A 23113-nucleotide genomic window follows, 5' to 3' on the forward strand; every position below is an offset into this window, starting at 1 on the left:
TTAAAACATCTGTAGAAATAAATGTTCTTTCTTGATCTGTGCTATGCCCTATACTTGAAAATCTGTCAATATACTGTGTTAGTGTGTATAGTCAAAAAATGCTCTATGGAAAACAAGTCTCTAATAAAGTAAAATAATAATGCAATACACCATTTGGGGACAAAGTCAATCAACTTTAAAATTGTTTACCTGCTTACTATCTGTCAAGGAAGACTGAAAACATTGTTGGTAGCTGTAACAACTACTATACTCACTGTTTAATCAGGGATGGTTTAATTTTCATGACTTTTCTTCTGACCACTCTTGTTTTCCAACAGCAGATCCTCTCTGCTGTCTGCTACTTAACCCATAATTTCTATTTTATCTTAGATGTATGCATTTGGAGCTTTTGTGGCAAGTCTAAATCTTTCTGGTTCTTTGTGTATTAAAATAGTTTAATTTGTGGCACTTCTTACCCGAGTTAAAATTATCTTCTTGGCTCATATTCTTCTAATTTTGATTACTGCAGCAGCTTTTTCTCCACCTTTGACATAGTCTTGCTCAACTACACTCATAACAAGTTGGCAAAAATTGTTTTGTTGATGAATTTCATTACTTCACTGTCTGAAAGCAATGTTTTGTTGATTTGTTTTACCTGGATAGAGTTTTACTGATACTCCAGGGAAAGAGATATGGGATGAGAAGGAACAATCAAATAAGTCATGTTTCAGTCCCCTGAAACAGAAATTATATTTCTTGCCCTAGAGATCATCACCCAAAGAGCTGAGGTATAAAATTGAGTCATACTTAAATTATCATTTTTGTATCTCATATTTGAAGCTTAAATAGTAAAGTTTGTGCTCAAGATCTCTCTTTCCCTGCCCCAGCACAGAAATGCTGGAAGTATAGTAGACTTGTGGCCCTTGGTTGTTTTTTGCAGGTACAGTGGTGAAGCCAGAAATAAAACAGACTTACTAGTTTTGTGTGAGCGGAAAAGCTCTTCAGCTCTGAGTGGACTGGGCTTATTACTACCAACGTAAGTTTTGGGAACTAGTTTCTCAGTAAGGGTCTTGCTCAGTTTGGCCCTTAACGTTTCTTTTTTTAAATGAACAAGAGTGGAATAGACCTTCTGTTGTTTGGGTGTTTGGCACAAGACCTAGAAATCCAAGATGTCCTTGTGGGAGCACTTCTGTTTCTGCTCCCAGGAGGAATGGACTGGGTGAAGTAATCTTCCCCTCTGCTTCAGTGTTAAGTATTGCATAATTCCACAGTTACTCCACATATCTTAATCAAGATTACTGCTGAAGGAAAGAAGGGTGAAAGAAATCGGGCAGCCTCTGTGGTGTTACAGAGGTGCACCTGGCAGAGGTGCATTCTGGCAGAGCTGCACCTCAGCTGTGCAGAGGGCTCTGCTTTCCTTCTGCACACCCCAGCAACCTCATGCAGCTATGGGAAAGTGTCACTTTAGGCCGTGGATGGAAGAGGGGCCTGTTTCTTGAGGGAGCCCCAAAAGAGGCTGCAAAACAATGCCCAAATGAAACATCTTGGGTTGGAAAAACAGCCACTAAGCACTTATCAGAGAGTACCCATTAGTGCTATATTTTGGAGAAGATGATCAAGCACCAGCAGCACTTAAGCAATGGGCCTGCGTGCCACTATGTAGCATAATACCTGATGGAAGTCAAACTTCACGTCTTTCGTAACAAACCTTTTCCTTCAAAGCTATTAAGGCAGACTTGTAGTTGTTTGAATGCCTAGTTTCCTTGTATTTTTTACTTGTTTAAAATCCCACACATTAAAGAATATTTTGCCCCTGCTTACCAGAAGGATTATTTAGGAAGTACTGTGAATGCTTATTTTCTCTTTGTTTCCAGCACCTGTACTTCTATTTATTTTCATATTTTAAAAAACTTCCACCATATATATGGGTATTTCCCCTACTCCTTTAATTTGTCTACTTAGGATCTAAAATTATAATTTGAATTTAACTGAAACATCAAGTTAAACTGCCTCCTCTCTACTTAGTTTTTAATATATTTTTACTATAGTAGAAGATAGAGGAGTGTAGTATACGAGCTATCATTTGGTGCTGTGGTCTGATAGAGGTGCCCTGTGATGCTATGTTATGCAGCATGATGCTCTCCTGTGGTATTTGAGATTGGGGTCTTGAATGCAAATTTCTTGGGACAACAGCTGTTGGTTTTCATCCTGTCTGTATTCCAGATCTGTTCTGCTAAAGCAGATCTTAAAGCATCACCCTCTATCGTATAGTCACTACCACATTCACAGTTCTTTAAACATGTGACAGAGCAGGGTCCAGTTAGGAAACACTTTAGATGTAACAATTCTTTGGTTTAAGCATTTAAAATGATGCTGAGTTGTACTGTAATCTTTGTGCTTTGTGTGGGTTTTCTCCTCTGTGTATGAGGGATTTGTTTGGGTTTTTTGTTGGTTGTTAGGTTGGGTTTGGGTTTTTAGTCAGGTTTTTGTTTGCTCAGAGCTAATGGCGGGGGGGGGGTTAGGGTTGTGTTACTTGGAGGGTGGTTTTGTGCAATCTTGTAGTTTTGTTTATTTAGGGTTTCTCTTTTTTTCACATCCAACAAATCTTTTGATTATTGATTCTTAAGTTAGCATTTAACTTTGGAATGATTGTAGAACTTGTTTTGCTACCTGTTAGGTTTGCCTTGTAATTATGTATTTTACTATGTGTATTTCATAATTTCTCCACCCACCTCTGCTCCAGCATGTTAATCTTTCTTCTCTGCTGACTTCACAGAGGCTGTGCATTTAGTAGAGGTAGACTTACTCATTTTCTGGTTGTCATACAGAAACTGGTGGTTCTCAGAGCCTGATGCTCCTTCAGGATTGTTTTTTTTCATCCTTATCAACTCCATGGGTCTTATGGTCCATCTGATTAGTTGGGTTATCTTTTTTTTTTATTATTATTTTTTTAATAGTAGAGACTCCATGGGCTGTTCCTGTGTGGGTGTTCCTGCAAATATGCTTGTTTGTCACAACATGTCAGGAAGACAAGACACATATACTTTCCTCTGTATGAAATCTTACTAGCCTTACTGCTTTGTGGATCTCAGCAACAGGGAGAAGTTAAGAGATGGAGGACGTGGTGATTGCAGGCATTGCAGGAAGGCTGCCAGAATCTGAGAACTTGCAAGAGTTTTGGGAGAACCTGCTTAATGGAGTTGATATGGTCACAGAAGATGATCGGAGGTGGAAACCAGGTGAGTGCTTATTGTCCCTTCTTTTGGAACCCTGAGTTCTGAGTGTTTTAGAGGAATTATCTTATGAAAAGAGAATTTATGAGATCGAAATCCTTCCAGACCTGAATTAACTTCTGATAAATCATCAAGAAATTCAGTAACAGAATATTTTTATGAAGTGATTTGCAGAAGTCAAAAGCAGCTTTTCTTTTTCTTCTAATTGGTGACTGACTGGAACCACCATTTAGACTATATGTGCTTGGTACAACTTGCCAAAGTAGAAATGGTTAAACTAGATAGATGTCTTTGGCTGCTATATCTAGGAGAGTCCTAAAAATTACAATTATTTTTGCTATTGCAGCATTCTCATTCCCAGATGAGGTAGGTCAGTAGATGCTCATGCAGTCCTCTGGGTACTGCGTAGGGGAGTGAGGTTTCATGTGTAATTGAAAATCAACTCTGGTCATTCTGGTCATTCTGTACTGTGTCTCAGCTTGTAGCTGCTTCACCATTTATGTATTTTGGGACTCAGTGTCAAATTTTTCTTTACAGGAATCTATGGACTGCCGAAGAGAAATGGAAAGCTCAAGGACCTAAGCAAATTTGATGCATCTTTTTTTGGGGTTCACCCAAAACAAGCTAATACAATGGATCCTCAACTTCGCTTGCTGTTGGAAGTTTCTTATGAAGCTATTTTGGATGCAGGTAAGTGGATGAATGACTGAAGAGGAAGAATTAAGCTGTATTGTCTCTGTGTAACAGGTGTAGACATGCATTTGTGTGATGAGAACTCTAACAAGGGAAAGCCATCACATTAGAGAGAAGATCCAAGACATGCTATGGGGTTACCAGATCCCAGTATAAGGGTTGGAACAAAGCTGTTGTCTCTGGAATGCAAACAAAGAAATCAGTGCTGACTGCTAGAAATCTGTACCTGCATCATATGGTACAACCACAAACCAGTATGACAGAATCACTTCAACAGTCACTGGTTATAGAACTTTTCTATGTTTTGCTCTACCCTAACATTCCATAATAATTCCTTTGTAAAAGGAAAAGAAGGATGACTTGATTATAATTGTTATGTGTGATCTAAAAGAATGACAGATGGCCTGATGTATTCCTGTCGGTTGGCCAGATTCTTGGAAAACCCATAGCATTTGATCTGTTTCTAAAGAAGGTTTTCCTAGGAAGTGTGCTTTCAGAAATAGGAGCCTCTCTCTTCTATCATTGCCAGTGTTTTGAGATTTTGAGTTACTTATCCACCAAGCCAAGAAGTTTATTCTACGCGTTAATCAGTTTCATGTCAGAACGTAAGCAGATGGGGAAAAAGTTGGAACCACCTCACTAGTACTGACTAGATACAAATTGAAAGAGGACAAATTTAGGTTAGATATGAGGAAAAAATTCTTTACTGTTAGGATGATGAGGTATTGGAACAGGTTGTCCAGGGAGGCTGCGGATGCCCCAGTCCTGGCAGTGTTCAAGGCCAGGTTGGGTAGGGTCTTGAGCAGTCTGGTATAGTGTGAGATGTCCCTGCCTGTGGCAGTGGGGGTTGGGACTAGATGATCTTTTAAGGTTCCTTCCAACACTTAACATTCTGTGACATACTGAAATGAACTTTTGGTTCTCTGCTTCTAAGCCTCTGTCTGGAGATTGAATATTTGTCTCCAGGACGCCTTAAGCACAGAGAAGAAACAGCAGAGCTTTCTGACAGTTGACCTTGCTATGTGTTTATTTTAGAGCAAAGTTGTTTCTTGTTCTGGTTGCTGGCAGTTTTTATAGTTAAGAATTCTCATTTCTGTCTTCTACTCCAGATCTCGGCTGGAGATAGGTATTGATGTGCTCACGTGACATTTCATATGCCGTGATTTTTCTCCCATTCAGTCTGCTCCTTTTCTCTCTACTGGAAGTCAACTGTTAGCTTCTTCTGTCTGACATGTACATTTCATAGTCCATGCACTTTTTTACACAAGACTCTAGCAATGCCCAGCTAGGCTGAAATGTTCTGACCGAAAGCCAATACCAAACTTCTGATGGACTCTGAAGTAAGACATGTAAGGTCTGCAGTTGAAACAGTTAAAAGGTTAGTAAAGGTAAGGGAACAATACTGCAGGCCTGCCAGAAAGGAGCAATAAATAGTTTTTGGTGAGCTGGTGCCAGTGTGCCTGATATCTCTCCAGTTTGCCCTTCATTTTGTTTACTATAATCTACCTTCCATAGGTATTAATCCAGGTGCCCTCCGTGGCACAGACACAGGTGTATGGGTTGGTGCCAGTGGGTCAGAAGCTGGTGAAGCTCTTAGCCAAGATCCAGAAGAACTTTTGGGATACAGTATGACTGGCTGTCAGCGTGCTATGCTTGCCAACAGGATTTCCTACTTCTATGACTTCAATGGTAAGTGTCCCCCAAACCTGCTGATGCTGGTCAGCAATTGCAAATTCAGCATAATTGTACCACAGTTGCTGTAGAGGACCGGGATGAATATTACGGCACAGACCCCTTTTGGAACAAGAAAACAGCATGTAACTGTTCTTAGGAGGCATATGAGAAGTAAAAAAATATATAGTGGACTGTATGATAGGACTCCCTGTAAGGCTTTATAACTCAGCTGCTGCTGCTGGGCATAGCTGGTGTTCATTTGGGAGATGGTGATGCCAGGAAGTCTTTATGGCCTTGAGACTGCTATTTGGTACCAAGATACGTGGAAGTCAGCTAGACCAGAGATAAACTGCTACTGACTGTAGCAGTTGGCTTTTTTTGAGTGAAGTGGAAGAAGTAAGAGAGCCTCAGAAATTATGTGATTGGCATGGGTGTGATTCAATCCATGTATGGTATTGAAGGGAATGGAGAGATGGTAGTTGATGTGGATTGCAGCAGAGAACAGAGATAATGACAAAGGCAGCATCAGGAAGGACGAGGGATTTTTATTGATGAGAATGGGTAATTAGATGAAACTTGCCTGTAAAGCTGTGTTCTCTTTTTGACGGAGAGACAGAATTTTTAAATATGCCCTTAAAGCAAATCTGTTCACAATTTTTTCCCATTTTTCTCATGGCTCACCTTCTAAGTAGGCAGAGATGGTGATACTAGCCTCCCATTGCATCAGGTTTATGTGCTGTGTTCTGAAGCAACTCTTATTTAACATTGTTTTTAATATGTTTCTTCTAATCCCATCCTTTGGAGAAGAATCTAAGAAATTAAGGTTGTTTTTCCTTATGTTTCTGAAGGACCAAGCCTAACTGTTGACACAGCCTGCTCCTCTAGTCTTGTTGCTCTGGAAAACGCTTATAAGGCAATTCGGCATGGGCGGTGCAGCACAGCCCTTGTAGGCGGGGTGAACCTCCTGCTGAAACCCAACACATCTGTGCAGTTCATGAAATTGGGCCTGCTTAGTCGTGATGGTGCCTGCAAGGCTTTTGATGTTTCAGGTAAGGCATTAGTATGAAAGCTTATATTATATGAGAGTACCTTTCTGAACAGTCTGTGACCACTTACTCTTTCAATACAGCAAAGAGCTAACCTTGTAGTTGTTCCAATGTGCACTGTTTGGGCCATACCCTGTTCTATCTTTCATCCTCCATTGAACCTGGAAAACTAACTGTGAGGAAGAAACTGATGCCATATGGTTCATCCCTCTGCTTCTGGGGAGAAAAATTAGCTGTCTCTTGATGGAAAATTTCTGTTGTGAAATTTGTGATGGGCACTGTGTCTTTCTAGGTCATGACATTTTTCTTTAAAAGAAGTAGATATGTCAAATTCTCAAAACAGTCTATTATAAGCAGTGATATTCCTGCGTGGTGTTTGGCAACATTTTACAAAGCAGAGCAGAAGTCATGACTTGTTCTCTCTCTGCTCTCAGGAGATGGATATTGTCGCTCTGAAGCTGTTGTTGTTGTTCTTTTGATGAAGAGATCTATGGCTAAGAGGATCTATGCCACAATCGTAAATGCTGGAGTTAACACTGATGGCTTTAAGGAGCAAGGTAGGTCTTGAGCTGCTGAAAAGTGAGATACTACAGAACTGTTCAGTCTAGAGTCTTTGCCGTAAAAGTGGTCTGTTGTAGGGTTCTTTAGATGTATTAGAATGGGGTTTTTTGTGTTTGGGGTTTTGATTTTGTTTTGTTTGCATTTTCTGGTTTTGATAATGCAAAGTTCAGGACCCTGTTTTGTAAAGAACTTAAAGGGGAAAAGTGGTGGTTTGTACTGAAGTAACAGCAATGTTCTCTTGCTAGCTTAGCATTCCTCAGGACATCTCTGCAGTAACTTCTGCAGTGATGGTAGAAATGTAGGTATAGTATTATCACTATAAAGCTCTTACCCTACTGTTGTCCAGGTTTTCCTGCTCTCCAGTTGTGGTGACACAAAGCTTCACATGTTTTACTTAACCTAGACAACTAGTATTGTGTTAACCAGTGTCTTTCCACCCTAGTCTGACTCATGGCTTTATGTTAATTTCTGCCTTCTCTGCTCTTCTTACAAAGAGCCTGAGAGTTTGATGCTAAGGACATGGTGAAAAGGTCTTCAGTTTGGTGTTTTGGGGAGGGACCTGGCAGCCCAAAGCAAATGAAAGGATGCTAAAATCAGAACAGGAAGCACCTGATAGGAGAGTGGAATTGATGGCAATTTTGATCCTAGGTGTGACATTCCCATCTGGAGAGATGCAGGAGAAGTTGATCAGATCTTTGTACAGGGAAAGTGGTGTCAAACCTGAAGAAGTGGAGTATATTGAAGCTCATGGGACAGGCACCAAGGTCAGCATGTTCCCTTTAGGGACTGTTTTCTTCCCTTGCATTTCTTGCCACACTTTCCATTAAATTCTTTGTTTTCCTGAAGTAAAATCCTTTTGCTTTCTACCAGTTAGTAGAGTATATTCTGCTTCACGACTTTTGAACTTTGCCCAAACACCATAATCTTTCAGATTTCTCTTGGGGTATGTTTTGGAAGTGCTGGCTAATAGCCATTCTGATTCTGTTCCTGCTAGGTTGGAGATCCACAGGAAGTAAACAGCATTACAGGTATCTTCTGTGACTGTAAGCGGGAGCCACTGTTGATCGGATCAACCAAGTCAAATATGGGTCATCCAGAGCCTGCCTCAGGGCTTGCTGCATTAGCCAAGGTAACAGGAGCCTTGAGAAGGAAAATTTGGGTGGTGGGTAACACCAGCGTGTGGGGTTTTGTTGGTTTTGTTTAGCAAAAATCTGCATTGATTTGGGGTAAAATGTTCACTGATAGTTATAAGAACTCAGGTGTTTCTCATTAACTACTTGCCTCACATGTGAATACTTTCAAAAGCCCAGGTGGCTATCTTGTAAACCACCAAATGCTCAGGTGGTCCTCTGCTGTGCTCACACACACTTCAGTTCCCGCTTCCTACTGAATTCTATAGGAGTCTAGTTCTGCTCAGAATGAAGGCTTTGGGATCCTTTTGTTAATCCTTGTTGATTACTTTGTCAATCCTTACACTGGGCTTTCCAACAGAACTCTGCTGCAGGTCATTTGGGTTTGAGGCATATATATGTAGAGGGGTTTAGATGTTTGGAGTAGTTGACAGTGACCAAAGATGAGAGGCAGTGTGGGCTTTCAGTGTCAAAAGAGCAGCTGATCTTCTGGCTTTCTGTCAGGGATGTATCATCTCTTCCTCTTCTCTCTTAGGATGGCAGGAGGCCAGGTGAGTTCTCTGGGATGAGGCTACCAGCATGAATAACTGTCTGTCTTAGCAACCAGCTTGCTAACTACTGCTGTAGGCAGACAGTCATCTATTGGCTCTGGCTGCTAAACTGCTTAGCAGAGAGCTAGCTAATATTCACACTTGTTGTAAGCCTATTACCATAGAACCCTGCAAACCAAAGTCACAAATACTGCCACTGCTAGAATTTTAGACTCTTCAAAGTGGTTGCTTGTGACCCAAATACAAATCACTGTGTAGTAGCCCCACCTGCATGGCAATAGCAGTGTCCATCTCTCTGTAGAGAAAAGTTTAGGGTTTTTTTAGTGCCTTTATTTCTTACTGACACATTCTTCATAGAAAGAATGATAGCTTAGGCATAAAATAAGCTTCTTAATCCATATTGTGGTATATGTAACAGTTTGTTTAGTGTGGTTTTGTGATCTGTCAGGACAGGATCATAACTTTGAGGTACTGTTGCCCCCACCTCCACACCAAACCCAGTGTTTCTTAGACAGTAGCTGTCTCAGTATGTCTTCAGTTTGTGTAAATGTTTTCTTCCAGAATTCCATAAAATGCTGCTATGTGAGGTATCAGGAAATTTGATCTTGAAAGTGTCAGATTTCAGACTTGAAGAGAATCCATTAATTATATGGATAGGTAGGAATGAAACTAAGGCTTGCCGAGGCCTCTTCAGTCAAATTCTGATGAGGAAGGGAAAACTCACCTGCATCTTTGAATTACTCAGCCTGTCTAATCACTTGCTTTGCAGTAAAGACAAAGCTTTTTGGTGGCACTGGTGCTATGCTTACTGTACTGTGCTCTCAAACCTAGGTAGAAATCATGGCAAACCTAAAGTACAAAATGTATCAATATAAAGCAGCAGCACATTCGAAGTGCATAATATTGTAGGTGTAGGACAGTATGCATGAAAATCCTTACATTACAGCTTTAAACATGTTGGCTGTGAGTTGAAGTTCCATATTTACGTATGGGAACTGCTTGTTCTCCCAGATAAGCTGCCATGTCTGATAGTCAACTTGCAAGAGCAGTTCCCAAGACAGCATGTCTCTCTGACCATTCTGGGGTGATGAAGGAACTGTCAGACATACAGAGCACACTGTGTTTGCAGCTGACCTTGTTGCCTGCAGTTTGCTGGGCTTATTCCACAGACTAACGTGGGCTTGGTGTCATGAGCTGTACATAGAGAGAAGCTACTGAGAGAGGGGAGCTCTTGCTTTTTTTGGCACAGATATTTTGTTCCTCACACTGTTTTAGTACTTTCATTTGGCTCTGCCAGTTCTGCCCAGTCTGCTGTTTCTGCTTTTTTGAATCAAGAAGACAAAAAATGGGTGTAAAGCAGCAAGCAGACTTCTTTACCAGTGCTTCAGCTTGATTCTTTTGCCGCAAAGCAAGAAATAGGAGCACTTTGTTGCAATAAGGAAGAGGATTTGTGACTGTGTGTGACTGGGGAGGGATGAAGTGGAATGTGATAAAGGGATGGGATCTGAAAGGGGAAAAAGATTATATGATAGCCTTAGTACCTAGGCTGCTTTTCCAGCAAGACTGCATGGCTTGCCAGTTAGAAAGAGACTGGAAGCTAAACTTTATGCTACTACGCTCAGCTTCCCTGCTGACTTCCTGCATGGTCTGAAAATTTGCCTAGGTGATGTAGTTGCTACCTCAGTAACATCAGTAATGCTATTCTCTGAAATGTCCCTTTATCCAAACATAGAGAACTGCTTCAGAATATGCTACATGGTCATTTGTAGTAAAATAATAACAAAAGAATGTTTGTCATGAGACAATGTGGAGCACAGAACACTCTGTTTTTTCTTTCAGGTCATTCTCTCTCTGGAACATGGGCTGTGGACTCCAAATCTTCATTTCAATACCCCAAATCCAGATATTCCTGCCTTACGAGATGGCTCCCTGGAGGTAGTTTGTAAACCAACACCAGTGAAAGGTGGCCTTATCGGTATCAATTCTTTTGGTTTTGGGGGTGCTAATGCTCATGTCATTCTGAGGCCAAATAAGAAAAAATGCCAACCTCTGGAGACTAGTAACATGCCAAGGCTGGTTCAGATTTCTGGCAGAACCCAGGAAGCTGTGGAAACACTAATTCAAGAGAGCAGAAACCATGGAGAATGCAGCCCATTTGTGAACCTGCTCAACGATATCTCTGCAGTTCCTGTGTCCTCCATGCCGTACAGGGGCTACACACTGGTTGGCACTGAAAGTGACATAAAAGAGATTCAGCAAGTTCAAGCATCTGGTAGACCACTCTGGTACATATGCTCAGGTAGGTGTGCAGCAATGAGTCCAGGCTTTTCTATTCCTCTTTAGATCTGGGGCTTGAGCAATTGTATTCTGTGCTCTAATGTTATTTTACAGTGTAGCATGAGGAAATATTTTGCAACACTGTGACATGTGTAGGAGTCTTATGTTTTCTGTATTTTATCAAAGCCTTCCAACTTAACTGTCTTCTGATTATAGCAAAGCCCAGCAAATAACAAGCAGTGCCCAGTTTAAAGAATGTAAGAAATGTACAATGCGTTGCTCTTAGTTAGAATTCTTTAACTGCCAGAGGAAGTGTGTTGCATCCACTCCTGTTTCAGAGTATTACTAAAAGCTCACTTTCTCCTTGCTTATCCTATAGGCATGGGAACACAGTGGAAGGGCATGGGCTTGAGCCTTATGAAGTTGGATCTGTTTCGCCAGTCTATAATGCGTTCAGACGAGGCGTTGAAGAACACAGGCCTTAAGGTCTCAGACCTGCTGCTGCAAGCAAATGAGAACACTTTTGATGACACTGTTCATGCATTTGTTGGACTAGCTGCTATTCAGGCAAGACTCAGTGGGCTAGTGGAGGGGGGAAGTGGACTCAATCTACATAAGCACCTTCTGCTAATGTGTCTGTTTTGCTGGTAACACTTTATACTGATTAATAGAAGCTTGTTTTGTGTAATCAGCAAGTGGCAGCTGCTGGAAATACCTCTCTGAGAGGAGGGAGTGCATTGTGCCCTTGGCAGTTTCGGGCTTTGCCACTTCCAAGTACATAACAAACTTTTTTGTACAGATATTCTTAGCCTTACTGCTTTTTTTCTTACAAGATGTTTGGACTAATAGTGGTCTGAACTGATTTGCGTGTGTATCCGTGTGTATATGTGGCACAGTTTAATGTCTTCTAAAATTTGTTCTGCAAATGAACTAAGTCAATCTGAATGAAGCCTCTTTATGATTCTGGGTGTCAATTTGGTATTCATGGTTTCTTAATAAACTAGAGGCCAAGCTTTTAAAGTGATCTGGAAAGCTGGTCTTAGCCTCTTACTTTGTACAGACACATTCTTGGCAGCCTCATGTTGTTGGAAATATTTTCTTAGTGGAAAATTACATTGTGAAGAGGCCCAGACAACACTGGAGTTGCATGATGATTCTTTGGATTGTTTTGAAAGGAGGATGGAGCTGTAGTTATGGGGGGAAAAACAGCCTGACACCTGCTTACTCTGGCATGGAATCAGTAATTTTACTTCTGCTTGCAGATTGCTCAGATTGATATGCTGAAGGCTGCAGGTCTGCATCCCGATGGGATTTTGGGCCACTCCGTAGGAGAACTAGCTTGTGGCTATGCAGACAACTCCTTAAGTCATGAAGAAGCCATTCTTGCTGCTTACTGGCGGGGACGATGCGTTAAAGAGGCCAAGTTGCCACCTGGAGGAATGGCGGCTGTTGGTAGGTACACCCGTACCAAAAGAGTGATACAGGAATGTGCATCTGATCTCTGTTGTATGTCATTGGGATAAAATTGGTCTCTGAAACTATCATGTCTGTAAAATCTTGGCTACTGTTGCCTCTTCTTTGTTTTCTTCTCATGTAGAATAGGTTCTTAAATATTTAAGTGGATAAAATGGTAGTGATCTCTATCCTGGAATACATCAGGATTTTGGTAACCATAGAAAATTTAAGTGGAAATGGAGAGATTTATTGTCAGGTGACCAATGACAGGGCTCATAAATAATACCTTGAAACAAGGTGAAAATGTAAAGCACTGAGTTTTTTGGCTCTTGATATATATGTATCATACACACACAGATGTGTGTATATATATATATATCGGGGGGGGGTTTTTTTTGTAATTTTTTTCAAAAGAAGACTTCTGACTGTCTGTAGGAGTAATGAGATGTGAAAACAGTAAGCCACTATGATGTAGTGGGCAGCTGGCTAGTGGAGCCAGCTACTACATCCTTTTACGGCCTAGTAGCACCTTGGGAATAAGCTTTCTGCTGAACAAGCTTTACTTGGTGTTTGTGTAAGTCATATGGTTTTGCCCACTGTCAGGTAAAATTTTGGACCCAGCAGTTTTACTTTGTAATGTGACTTTATAGTGACTTACATGTTTAAATTATTGGTAGCACCATTGTTCTTCTATTTCTTTCTGGAAGCAGTGGTCAATTAAAACCTGAAACACTTTGGAGAAAAGTTGTTGCAGGAATAATGCAGTCTAGTGGATTAGAACACTTGTTATAATCTCAGATTTCTTAATTTAGGTAATGTTACAAAGGACTACCTAATTTAGCTTTTTTCCCCCTTGAGATTGAATAAATTACACTCTTATCATAGAACTTGGAAATCTGCATATAGTATGTTTTCGGTAATCTGATATTGAGTTCAGATTCTTCCTGCGACTTGTATCTGTGTAATGTATGACCAGATGCTTCATATTTAACCTGGCATGCCACTAGAGTTACTGAATTGTATGGATATTTTGTGTCTCAGCAATCCAGTCTAGAGCAAGGGAGAGAACACATGGGCTTGGTTCCTAGAAACTAATGGCAACATGAAACTAAACAACCACTTCTGTAGCTTCTTTGAAAGTGTGGGGATTATCCTCCCCTCATTCATTAATGGGATGGTGCAAAGATTTTTCTTGGGTTCAGCTTAACTGTGATAAATGCCATGGTAAAGCTCTGGGGTAAATATTCTTCACTTTTGCAGAATTGCTTTGGAGGGGAGAGGGAGGTACCCATCAGTCTCTTGCAAATACTTCCCAATTTTAGAGTGCTGAATTGAGCACAGTGACTGTGCAGTTAAGATTTCTTCCTCTTATGAGGCTTATAACTAGAAACACTTGTTGTCCTGTGGTCTTCCTTCTGCAGGTCTGACATGGGAGGAGTGTAAACAACGCTGTCCTCCAAATGTGGTACCAGCTTGCCACAACTCTGAGGACACTGTCACTGTTTCGGGGCCTCTGGTGAGCATGGAACTGACACAGTGTGTACTGGGATTGTGAGTAGGATCTGCAAAGTTCAAGTTTGAAGAAAGCATGAAGCTTACTTAGAGTTAAGCTGCTTGGAAAGGGAAGCTGGACTGAAGTGGTGGAGTGGACATAATGTGTTCTATAAACTTACACACTCAAATAGTCTATGAGAAGAATTGATATTAGTGCCTCAGTAAGCTAGTAATAAAATCTCTTATATCCATGGGCATAGAGGAGGATAAATTATAAGACTGAGAAGGGCAATAATCTCATCGCTGCTATGGCTCCCCTTAAATGGCAGCTGATGAAGGGTATGGAGGGACTACAGTGGATTGTACAGATACCAAGTATTTTGTGAGCTTCTCTCTTAGTTCACTTATATTTCTCTTCTCAGGACTCTGTGAATGACTTTGTAGCCAGACTGAAGAAAGAGGGTGTGTTTGCAAAGGAGGTGCGCAGTGCTGGCGTTGCATTTCACTCCCATTACATGGCATCTATTGCACCAGCACTGCTCAATGCTCTGAAAAAGGTAATATTGCCAATAGTGCCTTGTGTGGCTTCTGCTCTGACGCCTAGGTTGCCTAGGTTATGTTGAGCTTAAGAGACTCCTTTTTTCAGAAGGAAGAGAAAATGTCTTGAAGAGCATGTAGACCTCTGTGAGATGTAATGTTTGAAATCATTTGGCCTGGAGCAGGAGGATGTCCTGAGCAATCGACCTGCAGAATGGAGGAGCTGCTTGCTTTTGCCTGTCCTGCTGTTCTCTATGACTTGTAACTCTTTCTCCTGTCCTTGCTTGACTGACTCTAGGTCATTCCACACCCTAAACCTCGCTCAGCACGATGGGTCAGTACATCCATCCCTGAATCTCAGTGGCAAGGTGATCTGGCTAAGAATTCCTCTGCAGAATACCATGTGAACAACCTCGTGAATCCAGTGCTGTTCCATGAAGGTCTGAAGCATGTTCCAGAGAATGCTGTTGTAGTAGAGATTGCTCCACATGCTCTTTTACAGGTATCGTATTTGATTGTTTCAGTATGACACTATATTGATAGTATCCTGCTGTTACAAGGAGTTTGAGGGTCTGATGACTAGGGAAGACTGCGACTTTTTTTTTTTCCCTAATTCTAGATGGAAGCATTTCCTTCCTTCAATACTTCTGAGCTTTTCCCAGTTTTAATGTTTGGTTTTTTGTTTGTTTCTTTGTGGTTTTTTTAGGGGGTATTGTATGTTAATGTTAAAAATAAAAATAAAAAATCTCTAACACACTACCACTTCCTCACCCAGGCATTCACATTACTGCTCTATTTGTTCCTATGCACTTCAGATAATTGATAGCCAGATTTCTGAACTGCATAATGAGTAAGGAAAGTATTTCATTGTTTGGATCTAATGGAGAGTGTGTGCAAAAATTACAGTAGAGTAAGAAACGCAAAGACTTAACAGGCCTTCTCTATGAAAAAAATCTTTTACCATCTGTACTCTGAATTTGGGTTGAAGTTTTGTCTAAAAGGTGGTGGACAGCAGTGGTGTTTTCCCCTCTTCTCCTAGACCAAGTAGTCTGAGACCACAGGAGCTTACTTTCTTTTTAAACTCCTTTTTCTAATGAGATCAGATCATTATTCTTTTCTCCCCGCCCTATAAAAATTGATTCTCGTGGAATTAGCTCCACAGTAGAGAATGCAGAACATGAGGTGCATTGGGAAATACTTGCTCCTCAGGATCAGTGCTATGGTCTTGTCTCTGCCCCTTAATTCTCAAGGACTGATCTTTTTATTTGGTCACTGGCATGCAAGAGGAGCAGTCTTAGGAAGAGTAGTAGTTACTCATGATCAAGATTAGTAGTTACACAGTGCTTCTGAGTTTCATTCCAGTCTATTTTTACTATGTCATGTTTTGTTTTACTATGTCTTATGCTTTGAAAGTGACTTGAAGGGAAAATCAAGAGTACAGTTTTTAAATTGGGCATATATTTTTTTGATAGAGACTATATGCCTCATGTTGAAATCATTGAACAATTTTGCATTGTAATGCAAGTGACTAAGACTTCATTGTCTGGGTTTGAGAGTATCCTGATTTTTCTCTTCCATTCCTTTCTTTTCTCATGTAAAGACCACGGGATCAAATTGAAGGGAAGATAAAAATTGGGTCAGGTGTTCAAGGCTGAGTTTTTTGGTCTAGTAGCTTTTGCTTGAAAAATGCTCTCTTCAGACTCTAAGGTGCTCCTCCTGGCAAGGGAGTGTGTGCAAGTGGGAGGTGTGAAAAGGTGACTTAGCAGTTCTTCAAGTGCAGGTTTTGATTTCACTTCACAGTCTGCTTGGGAGAGGGATATTTGTGTTTTGGAATCACATTAATATTCTGTAGGCTCTGCTTTATTAGAGGTGCAGCAGCTTGGGTTGCTGGAAGGGTACTCTTCCCTGTTAAAGTGGTGTATGTGCCAGCAGCTAGCACAGAACTCTTGGCACAAATACATAAGTGGTTTAAGACCTGCAGACAACAATTCAGAGACAAAGTAGTAAGTAATGCCTTCCACCACTGATTTATGGATTCTGCTTGACCAGGCTATCTTGAAGAGAACTTTGAAACCAACTTGTACCATTCTGCCTTTGATGAAGAAAGATCACAAAAATAATTTGGAGTTCTTCCTAACACAGATTGGAAAGATTCATTTAACTGGGTAAGAAGACTAGGGGAGGAGGGTGAGTGGGGGATAACAAGGGAATTTAGGTCTCTTCTCTAATATGCATGTCTTCACATGGATTCAAACACTCCTTCAAGAAACCTTGAAATAAATGGGATGTACATTTGTTCTTTACGTACTTAGCATGCTCACTTGTGAAGTGTTCCTGTGGGTTAGAGACTGCTTGTGCAGGGAAGGTGCCTTCTAAAGAGAAGTCCCATTTTAAAGGCCTAGGAACCTGACACTAGCTTCTGGAAATAAATTTTGCACCTTATAGACTGTTATTTACAAATTTGGCTGCAGTAAGTGTTCATAGTACATCTCAGACATGGAGCCTGAGACCAATAACTGCCTGACCTCTTAAGTATTACAAGCAATTTTTTTCCTTACTTTTGCTTCCCATCCCTTCCCCCACTGTCTGGATTTTTTTTGTCTTTTTAGGATAAATGTTCTTGGAAATAACTTGTTCCCATCTGTGGAATACCCTGTCCCTGTGGGAACACCCCTTATTTCTCCATACATCAAATGGGACCACAGTCAGGACTGGGATGTTCCAAAAGCTGAAGACTTTCCAGCAGGTTCCAAAGGCTCTGCATCTGCTTCAGTCTACAATATTGGTGTGTTGCTCGTTTGGAGTTTATTATTTGTTTGTCACTTTCTTGCTTTTTGTATTTCCTTTTGTAAAATTAAGAAAAGAATGCTCAAAACAGCATCCTGGAAGCCATCCTCTGAAGCTTAAATGTTTGGTTTGGATTGACAAAACCTATATCTCTTTCTGAAATGGGATGAGAGAACATGAACAAACCAGGAACCTCTGTTGCTTTAGACTAAGAGTAATTCTAAGAGCTGCATATTGTCAGGCAGGATAGCTGGGGAAACTAGAGCCTCTTGTAGATATTGAGGAGGAAAAACCTCTCTGTTAGAGTGTTTTTATTATTTTTGTTCTGTTCTTTGACAGATGTGAGTCCGGAGTCTCCTGACCACTACTTGATTGGTCACTGCATTGATGGCAGAGTTTTGTACCCTGCAACTGGGTACCTCGTGCTGGCTTGGCGAACACTGGCACGGTCTCTTGGTGTGGCCATGGAGGAAATGGCTGTTATGTTTGAAGATGTCACAATTCATCAGGCAACTATCATTCCCAAAAAGGGTGAGTGAGGAGTGCTGGTATAACTGCACAACTGTGTAGTGAAGAGGGAGGGAGTGGGAGGAAAGGAATGCATGGGAAAAGTGAGGAGGAATGCAGGAGAGAGACTAAAGAGGAGTGCAGCATGACTGAGCAAAAGAAAGGATTCATACAGTCAAGTAGTATGCATTATGGTCATCTTTATTATGTGTTGTGAGCAGTAAGTCTAGAGATAGTGGGGGAAAAAGTTCTGCTTGAGGATGGTAGAAATAAATGACCTCACAGTCCTGTCTTCCTCAATGTTTCTTGCAGGACCAGTACAGCTGGAAGTAAGACTCATGCCTGCTTCCCACTGCTTTGAGGTGTCAGGAAATGGAAATCTGGCTGTAAGTGGTAAGTGAAGGAAGTGTAAGTGTATATATACAGTCTTAGTAAATCCACTATTTATAAACAATGATCATTATTCTTGTTACTGTACCCTTCAGGGAAGATTTCGCTCCTAGAAAACACTGCTCAGAAGAATTTCTGTAACCAGCCAAATGGCTTTCAGACTCAAGTAGACAGGAGCTCAAAGCCCGGCCTCTCAAAAGAAGATATTTATCAAGAGCTGCATCTGCGTGGATATAATTATGGACCAACTTTCCAGGGTGTTCTAGAATGCAACAGTGAAGGTGAGTTTCCTTTCAAAAGAAGCACAATGAGCCCGGGTATCGTAATGGTGACTATTTGATCTTTTAATTGCATTTGTATTAACAGTTCACCTGACTGTGCCTTGTGAGGTAATTATACCTTGTGTGATAAGAGAGAACCACCAAGAGCATTGGGAAAGCTGTTCTCTCCAATGTAGAACTGTGTGGTGGTGTTTACAGGGGAAGCTGGGTACATACACCAAACTTGGCGTTTAATAAGCAGTGATATTCTAGCATCTGATGAATGATGAAATAGTAAGGCTTTCTCTTCCTCTTCTGCAGCAAGTGCAGGAAAAGTTCTGTGGAATGGGAACTGGGTGACCTTCCTTGACACTCTGCTACATATGCTGATCTTACCTGAGACTGGCCGCAGTCTGCGCTTACCCACGAGGATTCGCTCGGTCTGCATTGATCCAGCGCTGCATCGTGAGCAGGTGTGCCAATACCAGGACAATATAGAAGGTAATGTCTCTCATGCTTGAACTTCTTCTGGTTGCTTTGACTACTGGGTGAATGTGTGTATTCTGAAGTAGTAGGCTGAACTTCGATGGGGGCCCTCTTAGTCTCCAAGCTCTTCTGCAACTCTGACCTCTCTATGAAAGAGCCTGACATAACACTGTTCATCAGATCGCCTTGAACAAATTTTTTTTTTTTGTTTTCCAACTTACATTTCTTTCCTGACTTTCAGCTTTTGAAGTTGTTGTGGACCACTGTCTTGATAGCCTTAAAGCAGGAGGTGTTCAGATCAATGGTCTTCATGCTTCTGTGGCACCACGGCGACAACAGGAACAGATACCTCCCACCCTGGAAAAATTCTGCTTTGTGCCCTACACTGAAAGTAGCTGTTTGTCCTCAAGTGCCCATCTTCATGCCTATCTGGAGCAATGCAAAGGTAAAGTGGGATTGCTTTCTTGTCATACTAGGAGAATCTTTTAGCCCGAGAGAAGCTGTTCATCCTCCTTTAGAACATCCAAGATATTAAGTGTTGGTCTCTGTACAAGACTTCAGCAAGGGTTCTCTGTACGACTGCTGAAAGCAAAAAGTTCTGCCTGAGATCTCTAGAATGTGGGAAAGAGTAAAAAGCCATGAAGAAGGATCTTTCCTTCTATAACAGTCAGATGGCACAACCCCTTCTGCAAGTAGAGAGACACAAATCGTCTTTAAGGAGAAATCCAACCTAGTTGCTTTAGACACTGACAGGAGAGCTTACTTACATGAGTTTTTAACCTTGGTTTGTTTTTCCCTGTGAACTGCTAAGGTAGGCAAGTTTCTCATTTGTTCCTTGTTCCCATTTGATTATGGGCACATATGCAGACAGAGAAAATGATCTAGTGAGGCACACATCAAAGCAATTGTTTGCCACAAGAATAGAATAGGAGCAGTTCAGTCTGTTGTGAAACTGGTAGCTAAATACATTGTTTTTTTGATGGGGAGACATACACGGAACTAATCACCTTAAGTGCCTTTTCATCAAAGAGAAAAAAGGTACTTTTTAAAAAATTTTTACTCTAGTGATGAATTTTGCTTCATCTTGAGAGAGTAATTTTTTTCATTCTGTGTTGGTGGACTGTCTTTATGCTCATCCTTAGATTTGGCAATAGATTCTAAAGATTTCCTTTTTTTTTTTTTTTTTCTCCTTAGTTTTCCCCTGCAGCATCCAAATACTGCCCCCAGAGGGTATTTTTTCTAGACTGTGGTGGGAATATATTATTTTCTGTAATCCAGTTCCTGATCCTCAGTCAGGATTAACTATTTCCCATCAGTTTATAAAGCAAAAGGGCATTTTAAGATTTTTGTATCTGCAGAAACTTCAAATTTTCCTCCACAGCTCCCTAAATCAATCAGAAGTTTTCCGTTAGTTGCCCTCTTTCAGTCAGTCTTACCACATGTAATTGTGGAGGTTTAGTTTGTGGGGATTTAGTTTTCCTCCAAAGCCTACTTATTTCAGGCAACTACTGCACAATACATAACCATGTGAATATAAGAGGCTGCACTGTGTCTGTGTGGCTGGGCTAATGATGTAGGATGCTCTAATATGTGGTGCTGATCAGCTGGTGTAGCAAATGGAGGCAAAGAGGAAAAGAATTCTTGGAAAATCTTGACTCTTCCTTTCATTTCCCCTTCTATTCCATAGGTCTGATCCAGAAATTACAGTCTAAGGTGGCAGTGCATGGGGTCAAATTAGTTATCCCTGGACTAGAAAATGCAGTGGCTGCTACTGGGTCCTCCACACAGAAGGGCCTTCAGCATATCCTCGCTGAGATCTGCCGTCTGGAACTGAATGGGAACCTCCATTCTGAGCTGCAACAAGTTGTGATTCGAGAGAAAATGCATTTCCAAAAAGACCCTCTTCTCAGTGGATTGCTGGATTCTGCAGAGTTGAGGACTTGCCTGGATGTGGCATTGGAGAACATGAACAGTCATAGGATGAAGATAATAGAGGTTAGTTGGAAGCCTGGGATGGGACCATAGCTAGTGCTTCTAGGCCTTCCAGTAATCTTATTCCATACTGCTGTTGTTCTGGTTATAATTCTGGGTATCACTCATGTTTTGATTTGGTTTCTGCTTTTCCTTCCCCTTCTTTTTCTCACAGGCTAACGCAGGAAGTGGACAATTGTTCTCTCGTGTGAAAAGTATTCTAAATGCTCAGCCCCTGTTGCAGGTGGACTACATTGCCACTGACTGCATCCTGGAAAACCTTTCAGCTATTGAAACAGAGCTACAAGATGCTGGTGTTGTCTCTAGCCGGTGGGATCCATCTAGCCTTCCCTCTGGAAATCTGACTGATGCTGACCTGGTGGTATACAACTGTTCAACAAGTGTTTTAGTGAATACCGCTGAAATACTCCCTAATTTGGCAGCTGCTGTGAAAGAAGGAGGGTTTGTTTTGCTACATACTCTTCTTAAGGGAGAAACTCTTGGAGAAACTGTCAGTTTCCTTACAAGCCCAGATCTGCAGCAGAAACACAGCTTTCTAAGTGAGGTAAGCCTCTTGGAAGGACAGCTACTTTCACCATGGATAGTCTGAGTCTGCTCCTTGCAGATGCCCTGATGGTAAATGAATAGTAGGTATTGCTTGCATGCCTTTCCATTGAGGACTTCTGCAGAAATAGCTAATAAACTCTTCTTAAGAAGAGAGGACTTGCAAATTACTACATATTAGGTTGAGAGAGTAAACTGTAGGTTCAATCAGGAAAGCCTTTCTTAATGCACTGAAAATTATTAATTGTCTTTTGTACACCTGTCTAATCTGCATGAAGACACTGGCCAGGACAATTGCTTTATCATTAAAATCACATTGCTGGGTGGGGTACAGCTTTATCACTGTAGGAGCCTGAAGTACTTTGGTATCAGAATATCTCTTTTGATACTAATGCTTGGAGTGTGATTTTACAGGCTAGTTCATTGCTTCTGACATTAAGGTGCTCCCAGAAGGAAGGCTTTTCTCTTGTATTTCTCTTTTCTACCTTTCCTCTTCCCTACATTATCTGATCCCATAATGAGATACAGTAAAATACGCCCTGAGAAGTTGGAGGAGGGAGAGAAGAATGTCAGCATTGTATCTTCAAACCAGTATATCATACAGATAAACTAATGCCAGAGCTGGCACAAGAGGAGGAGAGTGAAAGGCAAGGGTAAGGGTGGAGATTGGGGCATCATCTTCTCTTGGCAGCTGTTAGACTGAGCAGTAATTGAAAAATGCATCTCTGCAGAACGAAGCTATTTTTCCTGATTTGACGGGATGCAGCCTCTCAGTTCTCTTCTTTTAGAATATGAAGAGAGTAGCACTTCCAAGAGTTTGGGTTTTCTTTATAATTGTGGAGTGGGGTTGTTGGATTTTGGATTTTGCAATTACATGGATTCCAGCCTTTCACTTCCTGCAGACATTTTTTTAAGGGGATTTGAGAAAAAAGATAAAGTTCTTTGCTCTGAATCTTTCCCGGTGAGCAGGAGAATAAAGAGAAGGCACTGAGATGCTACTGGCACCAATAACAAAAACTATAAATCTGTCATTAGTATCAGTAGCCTGGTATTAGCAGATCCCTAGAAGATACCTGTCCATTGAATGCTCCTTCTCTGAAGGAAATGACACATGCCAGGCTAGAGTTAGCAGGACTTACACAGTTCTCAAAGTTTTCTAGATACAGACACTGTCCCTGGCCCTTGATATAAGGGATCACACTGTAAAAACCTTCTGCTGGTCTGTGCCTGGCATATGGAAAGCAAATGGATACTTTTCTGAGAGCCTGCAGTCATCTTTATTTCATTTGGATAGTAATCCTTAAGTGTTTCTGGATATGCCATACATACATTTTCATTCTTTTATTTTTCTGAAATGCCATTTCAGTGTAACTTAGACATATGGGTGCTTCTCCCCATCTCTGTGCAAACAGGGCTTATGTGACATAGGGTCGACACATTCAAATATACTATGGAATTTAGTGGCATGTTTTTTTGCGCACCTGCTAATGTGATAAGACTGGTTCCCTAACTAGTACT

At 41.1% G+C, this 23113-nt stretch overlaps 1 protein-coding gene across 1 annotated transcript in view; it reads left to right on the top strand.

Annotated features, from left to right (window-relative positions):
• Window positions 1-23113, top strand: part of FASN (fatty acid synthase) — a 42025-nt gene that overhangs the window by 3452 nt on the left and 15460 nt on the right. Inside the window, exons 2-23 of the mRNA XM_064395378.1 lie at window positions 3072-3218; window positions 3750-3902; window positions 5421-5594; window positions 6428-6628; window positions 7060-7182; window positions 7835-7950; window positions 8181-8315; window positions 10707-11166; window positions 11524-11711; window positions 12407-12596; window positions 14021-14115; window positions 14516-14650; window positions 14929-15132; window positions 16680-16795; window positions 17240-17415; window positions 17757-17948; window positions 18237-18317; window positions 18410-18595; window positions 18896-19075; window positions 19302-19505; window positions 20748-21055; window positions 21207-21596. Of these exons, the coding sequence (XP_064251448.1) occupies window positions 3092-3218; window positions 3750-3902; window positions 5421-5594; window positions 6428-6628; window positions 7060-7182; window positions 7835-7950; window positions 8181-8315; window positions 10707-11166; window positions 11524-11711; window positions 12407-12596; window positions 14021-14115; window positions 14516-14650; window positions 14929-15132; window positions 16680-16795; window positions 17240-17415; window positions 17757-17948; window positions 18237-18317; window positions 18410-18595; window positions 18896-19075; window positions 19302-19505; window positions 20748-21055; window positions 21207-21596 (4134 nt within the window). The 5' untranslated portion in view covers window positions 3072-3091. The remainder of the gene's footprint in view (window positions 1-3071; window positions 3219-3749; window positions 3903-5420; window positions 5595-6427; window positions 6629-7059; window positions 7183-7834; window positions 7951-8180; window positions 8316-10706; window positions 11167-11523; window positions 11712-12406; window positions 12597-14020; window positions 14116-14515; window positions 14651-14928; window positions 15133-16679; window positions 16796-17239; window positions 17416-17756; window positions 17949-18236; window positions 18318-18409; window positions 18596-18895; window positions 19076-19301; window positions 19506-20747; window positions 21056-21206; window positions 21597-23113) is intronic.

The sequence above is a fragment of the Passer domesticus genome, chromosome 20 (genome assembly GCF_036417665.1).
Source record: "Passer domesticus isolate bPasDom1 chromosome 20, bPasDom1.hap1, whole genome shotgun sequence".
In the NCBI taxonomy this organism is placed as follows: Eukaryota; Metazoa; Chordata; class Aves; order Passeriformes; family Passeridae; genus Passer; species Passer domesticus.